The 18,571-nt window shown below is 42.3% G+C and overlaps 1 protein-coding gene across 2 annotated transcripts in view; it reads right to left on the minus strand.

The window, feature by feature from the left end:
• CACNB2 (calcium voltage-gated channel auxiliary subunit beta 2) overlaps positions 1–18,164 on the minus strand; it is a 256,512-nt gene extending 238,348 nt beyond the window's left edge. Inside the window, exons 1-2 of one of the 2 annotated variants that reach the window (XM_064505961.1) lie at positions 17,809–18,164; positions 7,115–7,207 (exon numbers count right to left, since the gene is read on the minus strand). In XM_064505961.1, the coding sequence (XP_064362031.1) occupies positions 7,115–7,207; positions 17,809–18,138 (423 nt within the window). In that variant the 5' untranslated portion in view covers positions 18,139–18,164. The remainder of the gene's footprint in view (positions 1–7,114; positions 7,208–17,808) is intronic. The other variant, XM_064505960.1, reaches the window with a different exon arrangement.
• Between the last annotated feature and the right edge of the window lie 407 nt (positions 18,165–18,571).

The raw sequence follows: 18,571 nt of genomic DNA on the forward strand, positions 1-18,571 counted from the left end.
TCTCATCTTCAGAAACATATAATCAGTGCAGGAAGTACTGTCTAAATAAAAATCCCAAGAGAAGACAGCTCTCTGCTGCACCCGCCTATAAAACTGGCAACTTCATGACTAATTGGATAGAAACGACACTTGTATATGTTTTAATGTATTTACTTAGTGATGTATAAAACCAAACAGTCCTGAATTTGAACAGGAATGTACTGATGGGGTATTCTGAAACACAAAACATTTAACAGACCCCTCTGGCTAACTGCAAAGTGCCTTCCTTTTTTTCCCTGACCCCTGTCAGCAATCAGAAATGGCTAGACTCCCTGCAGAAGCAAAACTGAATCAGCCTGCTGCAAGACAGCCAACTGGTCTTATTTTTCCTTAAAACTGCTTGTATTTTGGAGTGTAAGATGACATTTGCTCTAAAGAGGACCAAACTATTCCCTTGTGTTAGACATTCATTCCCAATCAAAACCATACAGCATAAATGCAAGCCCTGAAAATCAATGCAACATTTATAAGGAGAAAAATAATTTCAGATTTCCACTTCTGTAAAAGGAAGTAAGTCAGCAGTTACATTTACGGTGTATTTATGCATAAGTATAAACTGAACTTGCAAGTGACCTGAAATATTTTATTTCTCCAAAAAACACATATTAAGGCCTTGGAAAAAACTTCTTTTAACAATAGCCTGCTCCATAAAAAAATTTCAAAAAATAAAACAAATCCACTCCAATTAAATAGGCCTTTAAGAAGAAGTTGTCAAAACACCTTACTTCTCTTCATAAAGTATTTTTGACAGTTTCTACATTAGCTATAATTAAATATGTGCAGAAGTCTCTTCTCATTGCAGACACTTTGTATGTCTGTGCTTAATACACTTGAATACATCTATGATAGCATATAATAGATCTTTACATACAGCCACAACACTCAAAATTATTATTTTGAGTAAGACAATGCCGTACATTGAGAACCAGAAACCGCAGTGAATTTCCTGGGAGAAGCAGGGGACAAAATAAAACAAAACACTTGATTCTCATTCAATCCTATTCCTTATTTTGATCTTAACTGTTTACAACTCTGTAGTTTTTTCTCACAACTCCTGCTGTACCCCATCTGAAAGACCAACAAATACGGGCAAGGAGGTTCTCAGATCAGCTCTGAAGCAGCTCTCCCACGTCTTTGCTAGGCGTACTGCATGCAAAACACACAGTGCTTCAAATAAAACTGCAAGAGAGAGACTGCCAGAGAGCAATCACCAGTCCTGAAGATATATTTGGCCAAAGATAAAGCCTAAAAACACAGCTCTGCTCAAGCCTTTCTGCTTATTCCCTACACTGTGCATCAGGATGGAGGAGTCTCCAACCACACATTCAGCAAAGTCGCAAAGCTGATGTCTGCAAAGTAACACCACACATGCCTGCCCACTGAAGGCCATACGCAGGACTCCTATCCTGCAGTTTTAATAATGGATTATTTTTAGTTGTTCCTCCCTGTAATGTTCTCACACCCTGTTATGAGAAGTATGAAAAGACTAAAAGGATGTATAAGAACAGTTTTATGATGCTTTGCCTGTTTGCTTTGGTTTGAGGGTTTTTTTAAAACACATGGCAGCATTTTGATTTCTATTCTTAGAAACCATTTGAGGCAAAAAGGGCCCATGAAAGAATTGAAGTCCGCAAATGAACTTCCTTTCCACTGGGTTTTTTCTCAGCCATCTCCCCTCCAGTCATGCATGCCAAAATCCCATGCTTTATAGGGGCATCTGTTCTATTCTCTCCAGGCCAAAAAAGGAGACTTTTCAAACCCTTACTACAGACGAGGAAACATATAGCCCAATGAGCCTAATGTGATTTTCCCATGTCCAGGGGGCCTAGAAGTGCAGTTTCACAATTGGCTTAACAGCAATTGGCCGCCAAAAGGGAAAGTCCCTTTCTCCTCCCTCCCCACTTCCTTCCCGCAGCCACACATTTCTAATCCCCGCCTTTTTAAAATATCTTTCCTCCTCCTACACTCCTTTACTTAGTTTTTATCACATGACTGAGGAATTGAGATGATATCAGCCAGTAACGGAGCTTACTCCACATCAATAACTGAACTGACGTGTTCTTATGAATCCCTCTACTTCCCTAGCTGTTTCATCCATCCTTCTCTTGTGAACTTTGTATTCTTTGCACAATACCTCTAAATATTACTGACATACATCATTTTGCTACACGTAAAAGCTAAAGGCATTGGCAAGAATGAAAAACTCCTTCTCTCTCTACAAACCAAGCACATCTTGTAATTAGAGGCACACAAAGAGTGCATTAATCTGAAAGAGTGCTTTTCTTTTTCCTTTTAACTTAGATTTTTCTGGCTATCCACAATCTTGTTCACACATAGTCTTCAAGAAGCAGTAATAGTCTTAACAGAGAAAGCATGAGCAGTTTATCAGTGTAAGATTGTCAGTACTGGGCATTAAAACCAAAGCTAGCATTTGTGCCCACTCTACAATGGCACAGCACGTAAACGGACTGACTTACAGAGAGACTGTAGGTAAAATCTAGAACAGAAGTTCATCCCTTCATGAAAAGGGAAATCGGATATAGGAAAGTCACATATGTGAAAAACCAATTAAAAGAACAAGAATTAATATCTGGCATTACGTGGTTCTCTGGTGGGCTCAAGATTAGGAGGCATGTTTATGAAAAGACCTAAGTCAATATTTTAAAATACTTTCAGTGCAAATCTTAGTTTCACCATTCATAAAATTCAGTAGGTAATTACACAATTAGGCAAGTGTCCTTAAAGGAAACTAGAAGAATAATGAATTCCCTACATAATTATTTATAGCTGTGTTTTGGAGTGAACACAGTGTAACAGGCATTGAGCCAATATTTAAAGGCAAAAAAAAAATCAGATTTATAAAACCTTAAATATATCAGGAAGAAAGTTCATAGTCTACAGACTGTTTCACAATTTAATCTGTCTTTGCAATACATAGAAATCCCAACAACTTAGACTGCCTCTGTGATTAATCATTAGGATTTAAAATAAAACCTCAACAAAGACAGGTCCAGAAGTGCAACCACAAAATATGTAATGCTACCAGAACATGCAATTCACTTAAAATAATGTTGCTGGGAAGTGCCATAGCGTTGCCTGCAAAATATTTTGTCTGATCCATATTTTGAAAAACCCTTGGGAACAAAATCATTATCATGCGTCAGTCAAAATGGCAGCAAGTACAGATCTGATCCAGTTCAAAGTCTTTCATAGCTAACCCTCAAAACAAGCTGCTTATCACTCCAGAGCTCAGCAAAGATGATGAAAACCATATCACACAATGTTCTCTAGCTCCCTAAAGACAACGATTAAAGTCAGTTAGGAGCTGATTAAAGAATGTGTGCAATGGGGCTTCAGCTTTCCAAATATATTGCTTAATTGTCAATACAAATTCACAACATGACATGAAAAAAATTCTTCCTTCACCTGCTACTGAAAATCAAGTAGTAACTGCTAGCAAGTAAAAGGAAGGCAAAGGTGTAATTTTTTTTACGCCCCCCAAAATCATCAATAATATCCTGCAGACAAAACTGAACAAACAATTCTGCTAATACTAGCAGATTAGAAAATGATCCAAAACACTCTGCTACGACCTTAAAGTTGTACAGTTCCCCAAGTAATAGAAATAAAAATCTCTATCAAGAGATAACATACACAGTACAAATGAGGTTCAGTTGGCTTGAAAAGAACCCTTTTTTAAGTTGTATTTCACATCCACAAAATTATTCTTGCTTCAGTTTAACGCTTCTTCTGTACATGCTAACAACAATACTATCGCTGTGCTTTACTTCAGCATTCTGAAAAACAGATTTAAATAGGAAAGATCATTCTGCACAGGGCTGTTACCGCAAATTTCATCACCCTTATACAACAGCAGGCATTTTCAAGCAATTTGAATGAAATGTTACTTTGTCATCTTTCATTCAAAGAAAACTAAGTTGGCATTATTTTTACTACTGAAGCATTCAGTATGCATTGCAGGAAACTTGCCAGATACATATTGAAGCCAGAAGTGCATATGTCCTTACGGAAATAGTAAGATGCAGATGCAATAAAAGCTTTGTCAATGTAAGTAATAAATACCTACTCCCTGTCCCCTGCAGCAGCAGCTTTGATTTCACTGGCCAGTGGCTCTGTGTCATTCATTCAAATGACTGAATTCTATATGCAGCAAGTTAACTGGCTCTTACACAGTATCTTCATTGCCTTACACATACATAACTTTTCTTCAGGACTAGATATACTTGTCTTCTCTGATCCAGCACCAATATACTTCCCTGTTAGGAAAATTTCACTTTCCATTAACGCTTACAACAAAGAATCTATATGCCTTTCTCAGCTCTCTCAGTTTAAGGACAGCTTCCCAGTTTTAAGGAATCAGTAAAAAAATAAATAAAATAAATGAGTACATCACTGATTCTACTGGTTTCGGATTCATCTGTCCACTGTGCTTTTCTGTAGCATTCTTAATTTGTCTATTCACCCATCCCAGGACAAACACCAAATTCCTGGTCTCACTTCTCCTGCAAAAAAATGGTTATAACAGAACAATTATGATCATTTTTACCATATTAAAAAGTCTTCCAAGACAGATCCAGGTACAGAAATAGGTCATACACAGCACTGAGCTACAAGAGTCTAGGATGGACAAACAAGCTTAGCTAGCAGAAAACAAGTGCCTCTATTCTATTTAACGTCCGGGGCATCTAGCATCCTGGTCATGAGACTGGCAATTCTTCACTAGTACAGGTGAAGACCAAGCTGTCTGCACAGCAGAACCAAAGCAGGACTGCGCACTGAAGACGCAAGCCATAACTTCTAAAATAAACCTGGTAGGAATAACTGGGAAGACACACTTCTCCCATATATCCACACATCTGCTACAACTCAAACTGCTCTTCCTGTACATTACTTACTAGGCATGTTTTGTGGGGGTTTTTTTCAACAATGCTATATAACATGTATCTATCCATTAACATTGCTTCATCATACATCTTCAGTGACAGTAACATTTTAAAACTGAGTTTGCTTGATAGCTATAGCAATCTACTAAATCTCTGATTTTTCACTGAAGCACATTTCACCTTTCAGTCATTTGTGTCATATCACTTGTATACCTCCTAAACTTGGATTTACCCCAGTTAAATATATAAAACCCCACTCTACAAATCTATACCTGAGCTAGTCATGCTCTCTACTCCCTTTATAGCCAAGGGAAAGATATAGACACTTTTAGACTGCAGTTCACCTACTCTGCTCTTACGTCTGTTTTGAGGATTTGATGAATAATGCTCCACAATATAGAGAGTCAACTAGATCTCCATTGACTAGGTAAGTCCAGCTCAACATCTATATGCTTGATTATTCCCGCCCCTTCCTATATCTTCTTTGCTCTGCTCCCCCCACAGCATCAAGCAGAGATCCTTAAGACAAGCTTATAGTTTATTCTGACATGTGGAGCTAACAAAGATTAATGTTGTATATCTGGAGGGCTTTGGCTCAGCTGTCAGGGCTGGGAAACCAGCAGCCAAAATTACTGCTATCTCACATGTTTGCAGGTTGAGGGTTAGATCTCATTTAGGCAAATGAGAAAGGCAAAGAACAGCGTGCAGCTGGTGTAAAATAAACACATATACTCTGCTAAAACTGTTCCAAGCTGAACTCAACTTCCATGGGAAGCTAAGGAAAACAGCGACACAGATTTCTTTACAATGGTTCCTTTCAACTGAGAGATCACGTTGCCACCCCTAAACACACAGGGCTGTACTTTGACTTCTTTTTCTCAGCGTATTTTTAAACAGGACAAAGCATCACAAACAAGATATTCCACCTTCCTGTTCTTTACTGCCACTGATTGATAAACTCCCATGATCAATTAACACTTTACACCTACGCCAAGCACTCACTGACATACAACAGGGACCCACCGTTATCAAATCTACGGATTAACCAAAACCCGCTAACATGATCACAGCAAGATTAAGCAGAAAAAATTTTACAAACAGAAAATCATGTAGTGATACAATTAATATAACAGCAATGGATTCATTAAATGTTTTGCAACTGAGAAACAAGCAAGACAAGCAGGTAGAGAAGGAAATCTGATGCCTCCTTGCCTAAAAAACAAAACAAACTCTGAAAAAAAAAAGGCAACCCCCCCCCCCACAGAACACCTCAGAAAAAGATGACAAATTCTACACTCACAAAACCACAACTTAAATCAGCAGGACATGAAGAACTTAGTTTAAGCTTCTGCCGACACACGCAGTCGCTGCATTGCTCTACGCACTCTTCACGTTTTGGGAGTCGTGCTCTCAACCACGAGCTCTTGGAAACGCATTTTCCTCCCGCTAAAGCCCAGCTTCGGCAGCACCGTCCTGCAGCCACAGAGTGCACCAGGCTCCGGCCACCCCTCCCCGCGCCGTTCATCACCTCCATCGGCCAAATCAAGCCACCTCCAACCACCCAGGGGTCTGGGATCCCCGGAGGCTCCTGTCCCTGCCCTCCCTTGGGTCGCCCCTCGGGGCGGCAGCGCCCTGGGCATGCGCGGAGCCGCGTGGCCCCTGGGAAACCGATGGGCACGGCCCGATCCCCTGCCGTCCTTTCGGCATCAGGGTGATGGGGACAAATGCTGCCGGGGATTTCCCCTCCAACCCATGTCTTAAAATAACACGAGGATGTGGGAGGCAGCATCTAAGTCCACCCTGCCTCGCGCGGCGCTATTTTATGCAGGAAATCCCCACGGGCTGGTCGGGTTTTGATGCTTCCTCCCAAGTGCTGCCCCGTCCTTCAGGCTCTCCATCAGACTCCACCTCCTCCTCTGGCTTTAATCACCTGATGGCATTGCAGCAGGGAAAACAATGAGAACTGCTATCCATGGAAAAGAGTAAGAAATGAAAAAGTATTTTTCCGCCAAGATGAAAACAGTATCAGCCAAATACTTTTCATTCTGCAGCAGAGACTTCTGCTATTTCTCAGGCTACAGTATCACACTTTGTTCTGGTGACTTATAAAAAAAAAATCTGAAAGTCAACATCAGCAAGTTTGCCAGCCTTTTAAAAACTGAAAAACATACCTGACGTACGAAACTATTAGAGGTAGTGTCAGAAGATGTACTCCCATCTGATCCTTTAAATCGGTTTTTTCTTCTTGCCCCTTTACCGTAAGACTGTAAAAAAATGAGTAGAGGAACAGCATTAGTTTATGTAACACCAAAGCTTCCACTACAAACATCCTTGATGTACCACGGTCTGCTAGATGATCAGATTCAAACATTTCTGCCATTTAATGGGCACATGTTCAAGTAAGTAACTGATGGGACTATTGTGTAAGTGCTCACTTACACAAGTAGGTTGGATCAGTTGAGCCCTGAATGTTTACTTTTTCACATTCAGGTTCGGGGAAGCATTTATAGACTTGAATTGTTGTATTATTATTCACACAAGTCAAAATGATTAAAAGGTACAGTTTGCTTTGTAGCTAGTTTAAATACGTAGGAGATACTGGAGAAGCCTCCACTACATCACAGCTATAAGCCAAGTCAACTGAGGGAAAACTAAACAGTAAGAGGAGACAAAGTTGATTCAGATACAGTCCTATGACACAGGAAGACTATATAATCAAAAAAAAAAAAAAAAAGAAAAAGAAAGTGGAAATATGTAAAAGCAGCAGAACAAACAGAAAAGGAGTAAAACATATAACTGGAAAATGGAGGAACAAAAAAGCAAGGTTTTTATTAGGAAACCACGAGGAGAAAGTAACGGTTGGCTGAAGTAACAGTGATTAAAGTGTATTTTCAAAACATATTAAATGGCTAAAAAAAAATTAAAAAGCTGAACACAGACCACCAGTAAACCAAACTGTAGACCACACCACGACACTGTCTCAGACACCTTTCCAGAGCCTCCCTCCCAGGTAAAGCAGAGTCTTGCAGATTGTGCCTGCATAACTTCATTAAGATACACGTCATCATATCTAGTTACATTGCTTAAATTCATCTAAGCTTATACCAAAATCGTGTCTTGATTACTTCAAACATTATTTTCCTCAAGATTGATAAATGCAATCTTTTCTCACTCATCATGCTGATATAAAGGTCATTTTACTAATCCATCTCTCCTGATCACGTCTCCCATCTGTAAATACCTCCCACAGTCCCCTGCAACAAGCAGGGCCTTTGTCTTCCCTCCCAAGGCCTCCCTCGGCCCGCACCCAGGCTCAGCTCCCATCTCACGTTCAGCACCCAGCTCCCAAACTCCCCCAGCACTCAGGCAGAAAAACAAACACGAGCCTCCATCACCTACGTGCTCGATTTTCAAATGAGTTATTTCATATCCTCCTGCATACTATCTTGCAACCCTTCTCCCAAGAATACAGCCTTCTTTGCAGAAAGCTCGCTGTTTGCCTTAAACAAAAAACCCGCTGGATAATAAGGTACCAGTGTGCTGATACCTCAAAATATTACACTAATGCATTATAGTATTTGTCCAGTATTCCCTTCTCGATTTGCAAGTCTCTGTATCTCCATCCTGCTGCTGTCTTTGGCCATAAACTGCTGCTGGTCCTGTGTTTAGGCATAATGAGAAAACTCATAACAGCTTACTGGAGAACGTGTCTGAGAACATGTCACAGCACAACCCTCATGACAAACTGGCCCTGATACAGCAAACCCTGGGATAAAACTGTGCTCGGGTGCTAAAATTTGTCCTTCTCTGGCTTTGGGCAATCTTCCGAGCACCACACCAAGCTCCGGGCCCGAGTCCCTTCCGTTTCCATAAAGGGGAAGACCAAGCTCCAGCGCAGGCTCTGAGGTGCATTTAGTATCTAGGGCTGACACGTCTTTAAGACTGTGACTTCAAAATCTATACTGTAGCTCTAACGTGATACAGCAATACATACAAAAAATGTGATGGGATACTTTGCAATCTGAGGGCAATTAAGAAGGATGACAAATTGCAACTACTAACAAGATTATTTTTCAAAACAACGAATACAGACACCTTGCCTGCACCAGAAGAATCTCTGGAGTGGTATCCGCACCGCTAATGTCAACTCTGGGGAAATATCAGAGCACTGGCTGAAATCTAATATGATACCATTTTAGAAAGAATGACTCAGGTAACAAGAAATCTCTCAGCCTGACATTGATTCTCAGCAAAATAATTTAATATCTGCTATGTCACTAAGCTAACAAAGACTTACGAGAAGGGTAGTGATTTTCTCCCAAAATACAGATTTATGGGAAAGAGATTTTGCCAAATTAACATGATTTTTACAAAACTAAAACATTCATGTAATAAGTTTCTGAAAGGGACATGAATTGATAGCACATACATGTTGTTTAGGACAGAACAATACAAAAATCAACATGCTACACATCATGGGGATTAAAATAGGACTTTTTGATGAGTCTGGAACTGTAACCCAGCAGGTCACAGGATGTAAAATGCAAACTGAATAAGCAATCACTTTACATGGGTGCATTTTTAAAAGGGACCTTTGACAATGGAAAACTTTTTTGGTAATAGAATGGTCTTCACAGATTTGTAAGAATAAAGATTAGATTGGAAGCATGATTACTATTAAAATATTTGAATAATTTTCCAGTTACTGTTAAAATAGACAGTTCTAGGAAAATCATCTTTCTCCATCCAGTAGAGTATAATATTAAGGTACCTGAAATGTACAAAAGGTATCTCTGACATTGAAGGTCTTACGATGAAACAACTTATACAAATCAAAATTTACCAATAAAACATTACAGTCATAAAAGTAACTATGACTGTACTGTGGGAGTTGATTATTATCTGCCAGTATCCTGACCAGCTTTCCTCCAATTCTTGTGAAAGGATGCTAAAATATAATTCACAAAAACTAAAGATTTTAAAGCATTTACATTGCAGCTCAAAAATATAAAACATCCACACAGACAGCACAGTATCTAGACAATTTTATAAATAATGTACAGTATAGTAATGTGTAATCCCCAATGAAATACTACAAGAATTTACATATATTATTCTCTTACACAGTCACATTTTTGTATTTGTATCCAGTTTCTGTAATTTTGATTTGATTTATAGAATCTTAGTGCTCAGTTTCATAAGGCAACAAAATTTACTACAAAGGCAAAAAAGGGACTGTATCTAGAGTTACCAGGATAAAACAACACCAGAATAAAAATGTGTTACAGTTATACATGCATTACAAGCACAGATAAAATGCACACTCATCTACCTGGGTGGCAGCAACTAAAAGCATTTATCTCAGAGAGCATCGCAGTGTGAATCCATCTCAGACTGAAACCTGCCTTGATTTTTCAGTTCTCGTGTGTGTGTGCGAGTGTGTGAGTGCACAGCAGCACACACATTCTAGTTCTAATCTTATGTAAGCAAAAACTGTTCAGGAGCAGAAGCTAAATACTAGCTTTGGCCACAAAAAATGTTTGACATGACAACAGGCTACATCTACAGAGTTGTCCCATAAATTAGGGACAGTCACTTTCACAACAGCTTTTTTTGCACAGACTGATACGTAAGAGGAGCAAAGGGGGCTATTTTGGCATGTTAGAAAAGTGGGATTTGATAACTATTCTTCTTATTATATTATTATTCTTATTATTTTAAAGGCTAACAGTCTGGGTTCCATTTATTTTCTAGGCCCTTATTTTGACTTTCAAGCTTACTCCCACAGTCAGAGATGTCTGAGACACTGTTCTAAACACGAGACAAGCATTTCACAAACAGCTTCTTATATGTTTAAGAAAATGAATAATGGTTAAGAAAGGCCCTCTAGCATGTGAAGAATCATGCATACTCATCCTGTCACACCATATTTTGCTTCTTTGAGTGTATTTTTCCATAATACCTTAATGCAAGAACAAGACCTTCGTACTTAAAATAATCTGCCAGTTACTTGCAATTCTGGGGGAAAAAAAGAGATTTTTTTCTTCACAATGGACCCAATACGTTACTGTGATTTCCATATTAAAATTAACTGTTTTATCTATGTTCTGTGCAGCAGTTGGCTGTAATTAGGTAGCTAAAAATAAAGGGCTGAATCACGACATGCAGACATTGGCCAGTAAAAGCAGCAACATGGGGCAGTCTTTTCCATACCACACAGTAGCCCTAGCTAAAAGCCTAACAACCAAACTGGAACCAACATCTGCAGCCCCATACACTGTCTCTAACAGTGACAACCTCAAAACCAAGCATGAATAGCTGCCTATGAGGAACCATAATTTGACCCAACTAATTTTAATACAGCAGGCTCCAGTCCTGCAAACAAGCCTGGTTTTTGAAGTTTTGCTCACAGGGACGTTCTTACTGGATTTCTGCAGCACTTCTTAGACAAGTAACATTATGTATAAATGTGTTTACAAGACCAAAACGTAGCTTGGTTTATTAGTCAGATGTGTGAAGTTCTTTTAAAATTGGATGAGTCGCCTGAGACAAGAAACAACACATACATTTATGTTCTACAGCTTCTTAAAATACCTGGCAGACGATGAGAGACCTTAAAAAAAATCTTCCAAAGTAATCTTGTAAAAAAATTTCATCAAGCAGAGTCTTAACAAAGCAAAGAAAGGCTCTGCTTTCTGACTCTGACTTGAAAGTACATTATGGAACCTTTATTCAGTCCATGTAACGAAATAAAATATGGGAATCATATGAAATATTATAGGCATGCATAGCAGTGTCCTGATAATTAAGTTTCATATACAATTATCTCCAGTTACTACAAACAGATGACATTAATGTCGGTCAATGAAACCCTTTGATTTTTATGAGATTTTGCCTCAACACAGGAAAAGCACGCATCCATAGCATTTAATCCTCTAAGACACATGACAAACAGAAGGCATGGCTAATCACTCCCAGCAAAATACTATCATCTGGAAAAGGAAATACAAAGCATTTCAAATGACCAACTATCTACAACCAGGAAACCAATCTTCAGTGCAAGTCTTAAAATGCTATTCACCAAACCCTCCCACCATATTTTATACCAAGGCAGAGAAAAACACTATACACAGGGTGAGCCTGAACCTTTACTAATGACAGACAAGACAGCACCAGCACTGAAACTGACACCAAAGCTAGTGACAAAGATAAACCCTTAAAAACCAGCCTACTGGTCTCATTCAAAGAGTAAAGCAAAGGTGCAGAAGATTTAGGCATCAAAGTTGCTGAAGTACACAGTCAGGTCTCAAAACAAAAATAATGATGTAAGAAAGTCACTGGAGAAAACAAAGCAAACAGAAAATAAAAATACAGAGCTGGAATGGAGCTTGCATGATCTCAGCAACGATGAACAAACGACCAATTATAAGGATCAAAGAACATCTAACAGTAAAGGAAAAGATTGATCCTGAAAGCTCACAGAATTGCTAGATAGGTCAGAAATGAGAGACAGTACACCAAGCATTTTCTCCTTCCCATACAAAAGCTTTGAAAGATATTTAAAAATGAACGTACATTAGATAAAGAATAGAATCATAAGACGATGCAGAACATGCAGGTCCAACTCCATCACTCTCTTAGGAAAATAAGTTTTTGCTACTTTAATCAATTTCTTACAAGAAGGTAACTGAGTGTGTTCCCGTAGATAAAGCCTTCTGAACCCCATCTGGTAAAAGGCCAGACTTGCCACCACTAATAAACCATACCCTCCAGCTGATACCCCCAAAACCAATACCCTCCAGATGCTGTAGCCTCTAGCATCTGCTAAATTATTGTCAGCCCTCAAACCTGTCACTCAAATGAAATAACCTGGGGGTCTTTGCATATAAAGGGTCAGCTGCAGAAAAAGACATGACTATTTCTGATTTTTGCCCCATAAATCAGAATAATCTCATAAAGGAGGGGTGGCTAGCCTTCTGACCCTATGCAATATACACCCAAAGTCTTCACACAGTAAGGCCTGGAAGACGTACACCTTGGTGATGAGCTTTTCAGCACCCCATAGCTCTATTCTAAGATGAGAACTGGGGCAATGGGGCAACACTGGACATAACAATATCTACTGGCTTGCTCCTGTCTCTTGGATGGGGTTTCAAGTCACCCTCCATCGGTAACACTGGTGCAGCCCTGCGACATACATTCAGTGAAGAAGTTGCGGCATTCCCCATACCACAGAGAAGAACCGCACAGAAGACTAGATCTCCAAACGTGGATTTCTTCCAACAGACACCATTTGCTATCATGAGACAATTTAAAAAAGACAAGGGCTCAATTCAGAAATGTTATCAAGAGGGAGGATCTCCATATACAGTCACTGTGTTCACACAAGCTGCTGAGGCTGTTAAGTCCATTCCAGAGTTCTCTTTTTAAATCCTCCATCTACACCAAAGCAAAGCCAACCAAACCAAAAAAAACTAAATAATTGGATGTATTTATTCAAATTTGCATAAATAATCCAAAAATAAGCACCTGACAGATGCTTTTTATTCCCTCTCCCCTCCCCTCAAAAATGGAAAATTTATCTCTGCTGAGAATCTGTAATAGGGTCAAATCTTTGATGCCCTTTTGTTGGCATATGATACAGCCTTGCCAATACTGCTACAAGAAATACCCTAATCCTCACTGGTCCCTATGCTTCTAAGCCATCTCCCAGGGCTTGGACAAGGTCCAGGTCGCCTGGCAGTCCTGTCCCCCCACCACAGACAAGAAAGGGGCAGCTGGCCTGCTCCCCTCCTGCCCCGCGACCCAGGAACCCAGTTTCAGGTCTGCTGCACACCTATGTGCCCTGCAGCGCCAGTGAGGAAAATGTCTGTCTTCAATTCAGCAAAACAGGGGCAAGCAATAGTAGCAGGAGTTAAAACTCATGCCTAAACCCCGCTGTACCTCTTGCAGCCTTTTAAGATCGGTGACTACAGTTGTAGGCCAGGTGCCTGCTCCTCCATACCTGATCCCCATGAATTTGCATATTTTTCTTAAACAAACAGAAAAAGAGATCTGACCCTATGACAGAAAGAGCCATTTCATCTCTTCCTCATTCAAATACGCTACTGAGCTACTGCCACATCGCATCTGGCTTCTAGGGATGCTGGCAGAGAAGGGTAAAACCTTCCATACATCCTTAAAAAATGGTTATTGTTTTTATTTAAGTAAGCAACGGGTATAAATTTTGTTTTTTCCATCAATTACAAGTTAGTCTTGCAAGTCAGTCCTCAGAAATACCCTACTGCAAAATATTTGTTTAGAGAATAAGTAAACAGGGTCCATATTGTGATAAATCTGCTTAGCTGAAATAGAGCAGCAGAGGGCAGTGTGATTAATCTGCTGAGAATAAATCTCTGGCTATTCTTCTTATTCCTCGTTACTGCAGGACAGCCTGTGAGGGCAAGGTGCTATGCAACTGAAAAGATAGCTGGAGATCCAGGAAGGACAACAGTCATAGCTAGGGCTAAATAATTAAACTACTATTTGGGAATCACCAAAATGTACCTTACTCCAAAATTCACAGCAATCATAATCTATACAGAATGAAAAATGAACAAACCCGTCCCTAACTTCATGGCTCCCATTTATGTTCAGCAATACAAGCGGAGCGGCTGCAGCTGCGCTCAGTGCAAAGCGAAGCCTGTGCACATCACAAGCAAGTGCTCCTGGAGCAATGAAGCCTTTCGACTTGGAAGGAGGAAGCACTTAATATTATCAGAACGCAGAGGAAACCTAAATCCAAGTGAAAGAAATGAAGAAAACAATCAAGAAGGAAACTACTGTCATTTAAAATGTGTCAAGGCGTTGGGACCTGCACTGGCAGATGATGCACAAGGAGGCAAGAGAAGAACAGTAAAAAAATAATAATGGGGAGTAGGGAAGGATTTATCTAGGATAAGATACTTCCTTCCTGAACAAGGTATTGTTGCCTGTTATAAAGTTTCATTATATTTCCTTTGAAATATCCCATATAAATTACTGATTTGATTTGGTATGACTGTTCCTATGACACAACATAGGAAGCTATATGATAGGAAAATAGAAACTGAATCTAATAATTTCTGGGGACTAAGGGACTTTGAAACAGGATCAGAAAATGATTAAATGAGAGGGAAAGAAAACAGAAGAAGAGGGACCGAAAATTACCCTGAGAAGTATTAATATGCTCTGTTACAATATATTAAGACTAAATCAGCATAGCAGCTGAGTTATTTAAAATTATTAAATTGAGTATTCTGATTAAAATTTCTAGATTTGAGAAGTTCTGGAAATAAAGAGTTAAAAAGGGAAATGCAATTGATTTAGAAAAGCAGATACTGATCATAAAGCACTCTGAAGCATTTCAATAGCTTGCATGTTTTATCATTTCTGAAAATCAAGTGCTGAGTTCATTACAAAAGAGTCACACCTACAACTACTGCTTTGCATTGACTGACACAGGAACACTGTGAGTGGCTCCACAGTTTAACAAGTAACACACACGTACATCTGGATAAGCCTGGACGTCTCTCAAAGTATACCACAACCCCTGTCTGGACGAGGATCAAAAGGAGTAGCTATGCTTTTTACAGTAGTATGGACGTAGGAGCCCCAGTATATTAGGTAAGACCGAAAGACACATAGGTATCTTGCCTCTACTGCAAAGAACTCCCCAGGGAGAGTACGGCATAATTATCAGGATCAACACCTACAGGGATTTTATTCCCTTTGCAGGTCCTGTTAGAAAAATGTATTTTAAAAATAAGAAATAAAGTCTATACAGAGGGTATCTAAAAACAGTTCACGCTGTTAACACTGTGGAAGTAATTACTCTTAAAGACTGTTAAATATATGCACTCCTCTGCCAAGCTATGACCAGTTTGGCCAAAATCTATGGACAGGCACGAGCCAATATACTGACCGTGGTGCATAGCCAGATTAAAAGAAACTCTCTGCTTTGCAAAAGTAAAATTCTTGGATAAGAGAAATCTTCAAGCTTGTTACAAGTACACAAAGGCTCTTCAATTGTATTTTGCTAAATCATAATTCCCAGAAGTAGCACTTCAGAGAGAATACTTTCGGGAGTGATATCACTCCATAAACTTGCGTGTTTTTTTTTTCTGACGCACTACTTGGCATGAAATGTTTCTAGGATTGATACTCAAGTACCTTAGTGAAAAAGATAAAGATAATGGTGGGCACAACTGAAGTACCTGTAGGCAATCTACTTGATGATTCACATATTCTCATTAAGCTTCTCTTTCTCACTGTGAGCATGTTCTAAAGCAGCAAGATCTTACAATATTGATTTTTTTGGAAATCACGTTAATGGAGCAAAAACCCAAATCAGAATAATTGTCTTTCAATGCAGTACATGCGAAGGAATTAACTGAACACTATTATTCAGACAAAAGGATCTTTTGTTTCCATGATCTTATTTCCTCCACACCTGAGGTTTATGTACAACTAGAATACATATGTTTGCAGAGGATGAGATTCTTGTTTTGCCTAATGGACTTCGGTTCAGAAAACTGAAAATTATTCACTGAACTGAAAAGCTGCATTATCACTGTCTTGAGAAGTGGTTCTTTTTTGGTGTAGGCATTCAGAAACCAATCACATAAAACAGAATATAAGCACTTCACCTGAAACATAAACAGCGCAGGAGTTAGCACACTATCCTTCCTCTCTGGAGACAGATTCTCTAGCTAAAGGGAGGGGTGCGAATCAACTTTACGATCACTATTTGACATTTGTCCACAGCAGAGACGCACTACCTGATCTGACAGTTGCCAGTTCTGTGTTTAGGGCTGAAAACAGGTAAGAAAAGGGGGTATTTGTAGGTCTGAAATTAGCTCCCTTGCCACTGTGTCTGGAGAAGCTGGCAAAGTATACGGCCCTACCGAAAGGTCTGCTCTACGCTTGGAAACCGCAGACAAATTCACATCCAAAGAGACACTTTTCCTTTTAACTTAAGCTAGCCTCCGCTTCAGCGCGTCTGCGTTCTGTTCCGCTCTGCGCGGTCCCCAGTAAGCGAAGACCAATTAGCGAGGCTTTGGAGAGACTGGCACCGTTTTCTGTGGCATCGAGCACTTCTGTGATGAAATCAGACCACTTTTTTCAGAGAAAATAAAGGATGAGAGATAGCTCCGGCAGCAGCAACAAAAACTGCCACCCCAAAAGGAAAAAAATTCCAAACCTCTGTCCTAACAAGTATGTTTGTAATTTAAAACGCACACGATCACATTTTGCCACCCTGTTACTGGGTTTAAAAACAGCTCCCTAAGTCTGCGTGGCCACCTCCTGCGAGCTCGGGGGCACTACGCAACACTCACACATGAAACAGGAACCACCTTCCAAAACGTGATGTCCTTCCTCACCCACCTGCTGCCCGCTCCGCGTCCGCCCCCCGCGCCCGAGGGCAGCGCGCACGGACCGAGCGCCCGCAACTTCCCACGCCGCCCGCAGCGCGCCGCGGCCGCGCTCCCCGGCCCGGCCGCCCCGGGGGGGCTCGGCCTCACCGACGGCCCCAGCACGTTACCAGCGGAGCGCGAAGGAAGCGCGGCGGGTGACAAACGCGCGGGGGGGCCGCGCAGCCTGGTATCGGCACGCTCCGGGTGCCCCGGGGCGGCTCGATTTGCAAAGCGCCCGCGGCACGGGGCACCCCCTGCGCGGGGCAAGTAGACGGCGCGGCCGGGGGCGGGGGGGCTCTTTAGGAGAGCTGTCAAACTTTTCTGGCAGCCCGGCCGCCCCCCTCCCCACCTCCCCCGGCGGGAGCTCAGCGCCCCCCGCCCGCAGCGCCCCCGCCGAGCCCGCCCCGGCCGCCGCCGCCGCCGCGCGGTACCTGCGCTGCCGCCGCCGCCGCCGCTGCGGGCAGGGGGTTGTCCAGCAGCTCCATGGGCACCTCCTGCGCCGCGGCGGGAGGCGATTTGGACATGTCGCTCTGGACCATCGGAGAGCAGCGCGGGGCAGCTGCGGCGCCGCGCCCGGGACGGGCAGCGCCGGGCCGGGGCGGCGGCGCCCTCAGCGCCCGGCCATGCGGGCGGCGGCGGGGACGGAGCGCGGCGGCGGCGGCGGCGGCGGCGCGGCCCTGCCTGCTGCCGGCGGGGAGCGCGCGGCGCCGGGGGAGGGCAGGGGGCGGCGCGTGGGGGAGAGGGAAAGTGACAGCGAGCATCGCCCCCCCGCCCCGAGCTACCGGCCGCGGGGCGGCGCCTCCCTCCGCGGCGGGCGGGCGGGGGCTGCGCGGCCGCGGCCCCGCGACGGGGCGGCCGCTCGCCGCGCAGGGCAGGGCAGGGCAGGGCAGGGCAGGGCAGGGCAGGGCTGGGGCGGCGCAGGCCGCGGGGCCGCGCTGGGGCCTGGCGGCGCGGAGGGCTCGGGCGCCGGCCTGGCGGAGCGGGCGGCCCGGGGGGGGAGAGCCCGAGGCGGGACGCGTTTGCTGCTGGCGGGCAAAGCGGCGCTTTTCGGACGGGAGGCTCTGTGCCATTGATGCGGTTTCTTCTGTGCTCCTCGGAGGGGCCCGTGGGCACATCAGCCAGGGCCGGGTCACTCCTAGCTGGCAGGCGAGATAAAGCCTGCTGTCTGCTTGTATAAAACCTGCAGCGGCACAG

This window comes from Dromaius novaehollandiae, chromosome 2 (genome assembly GCF_036370855.1).
Source record: "Dromaius novaehollandiae isolate bDroNov1 chromosome 2, bDroNov1.hap1, whole genome shotgun sequence".
Classification (NCBI taxonomy): Eukaryota; Metazoa; Chordata; class Aves; order Casuariiformes; family Dromaiidae; genus Dromaius; species Dromaius novaehollandiae.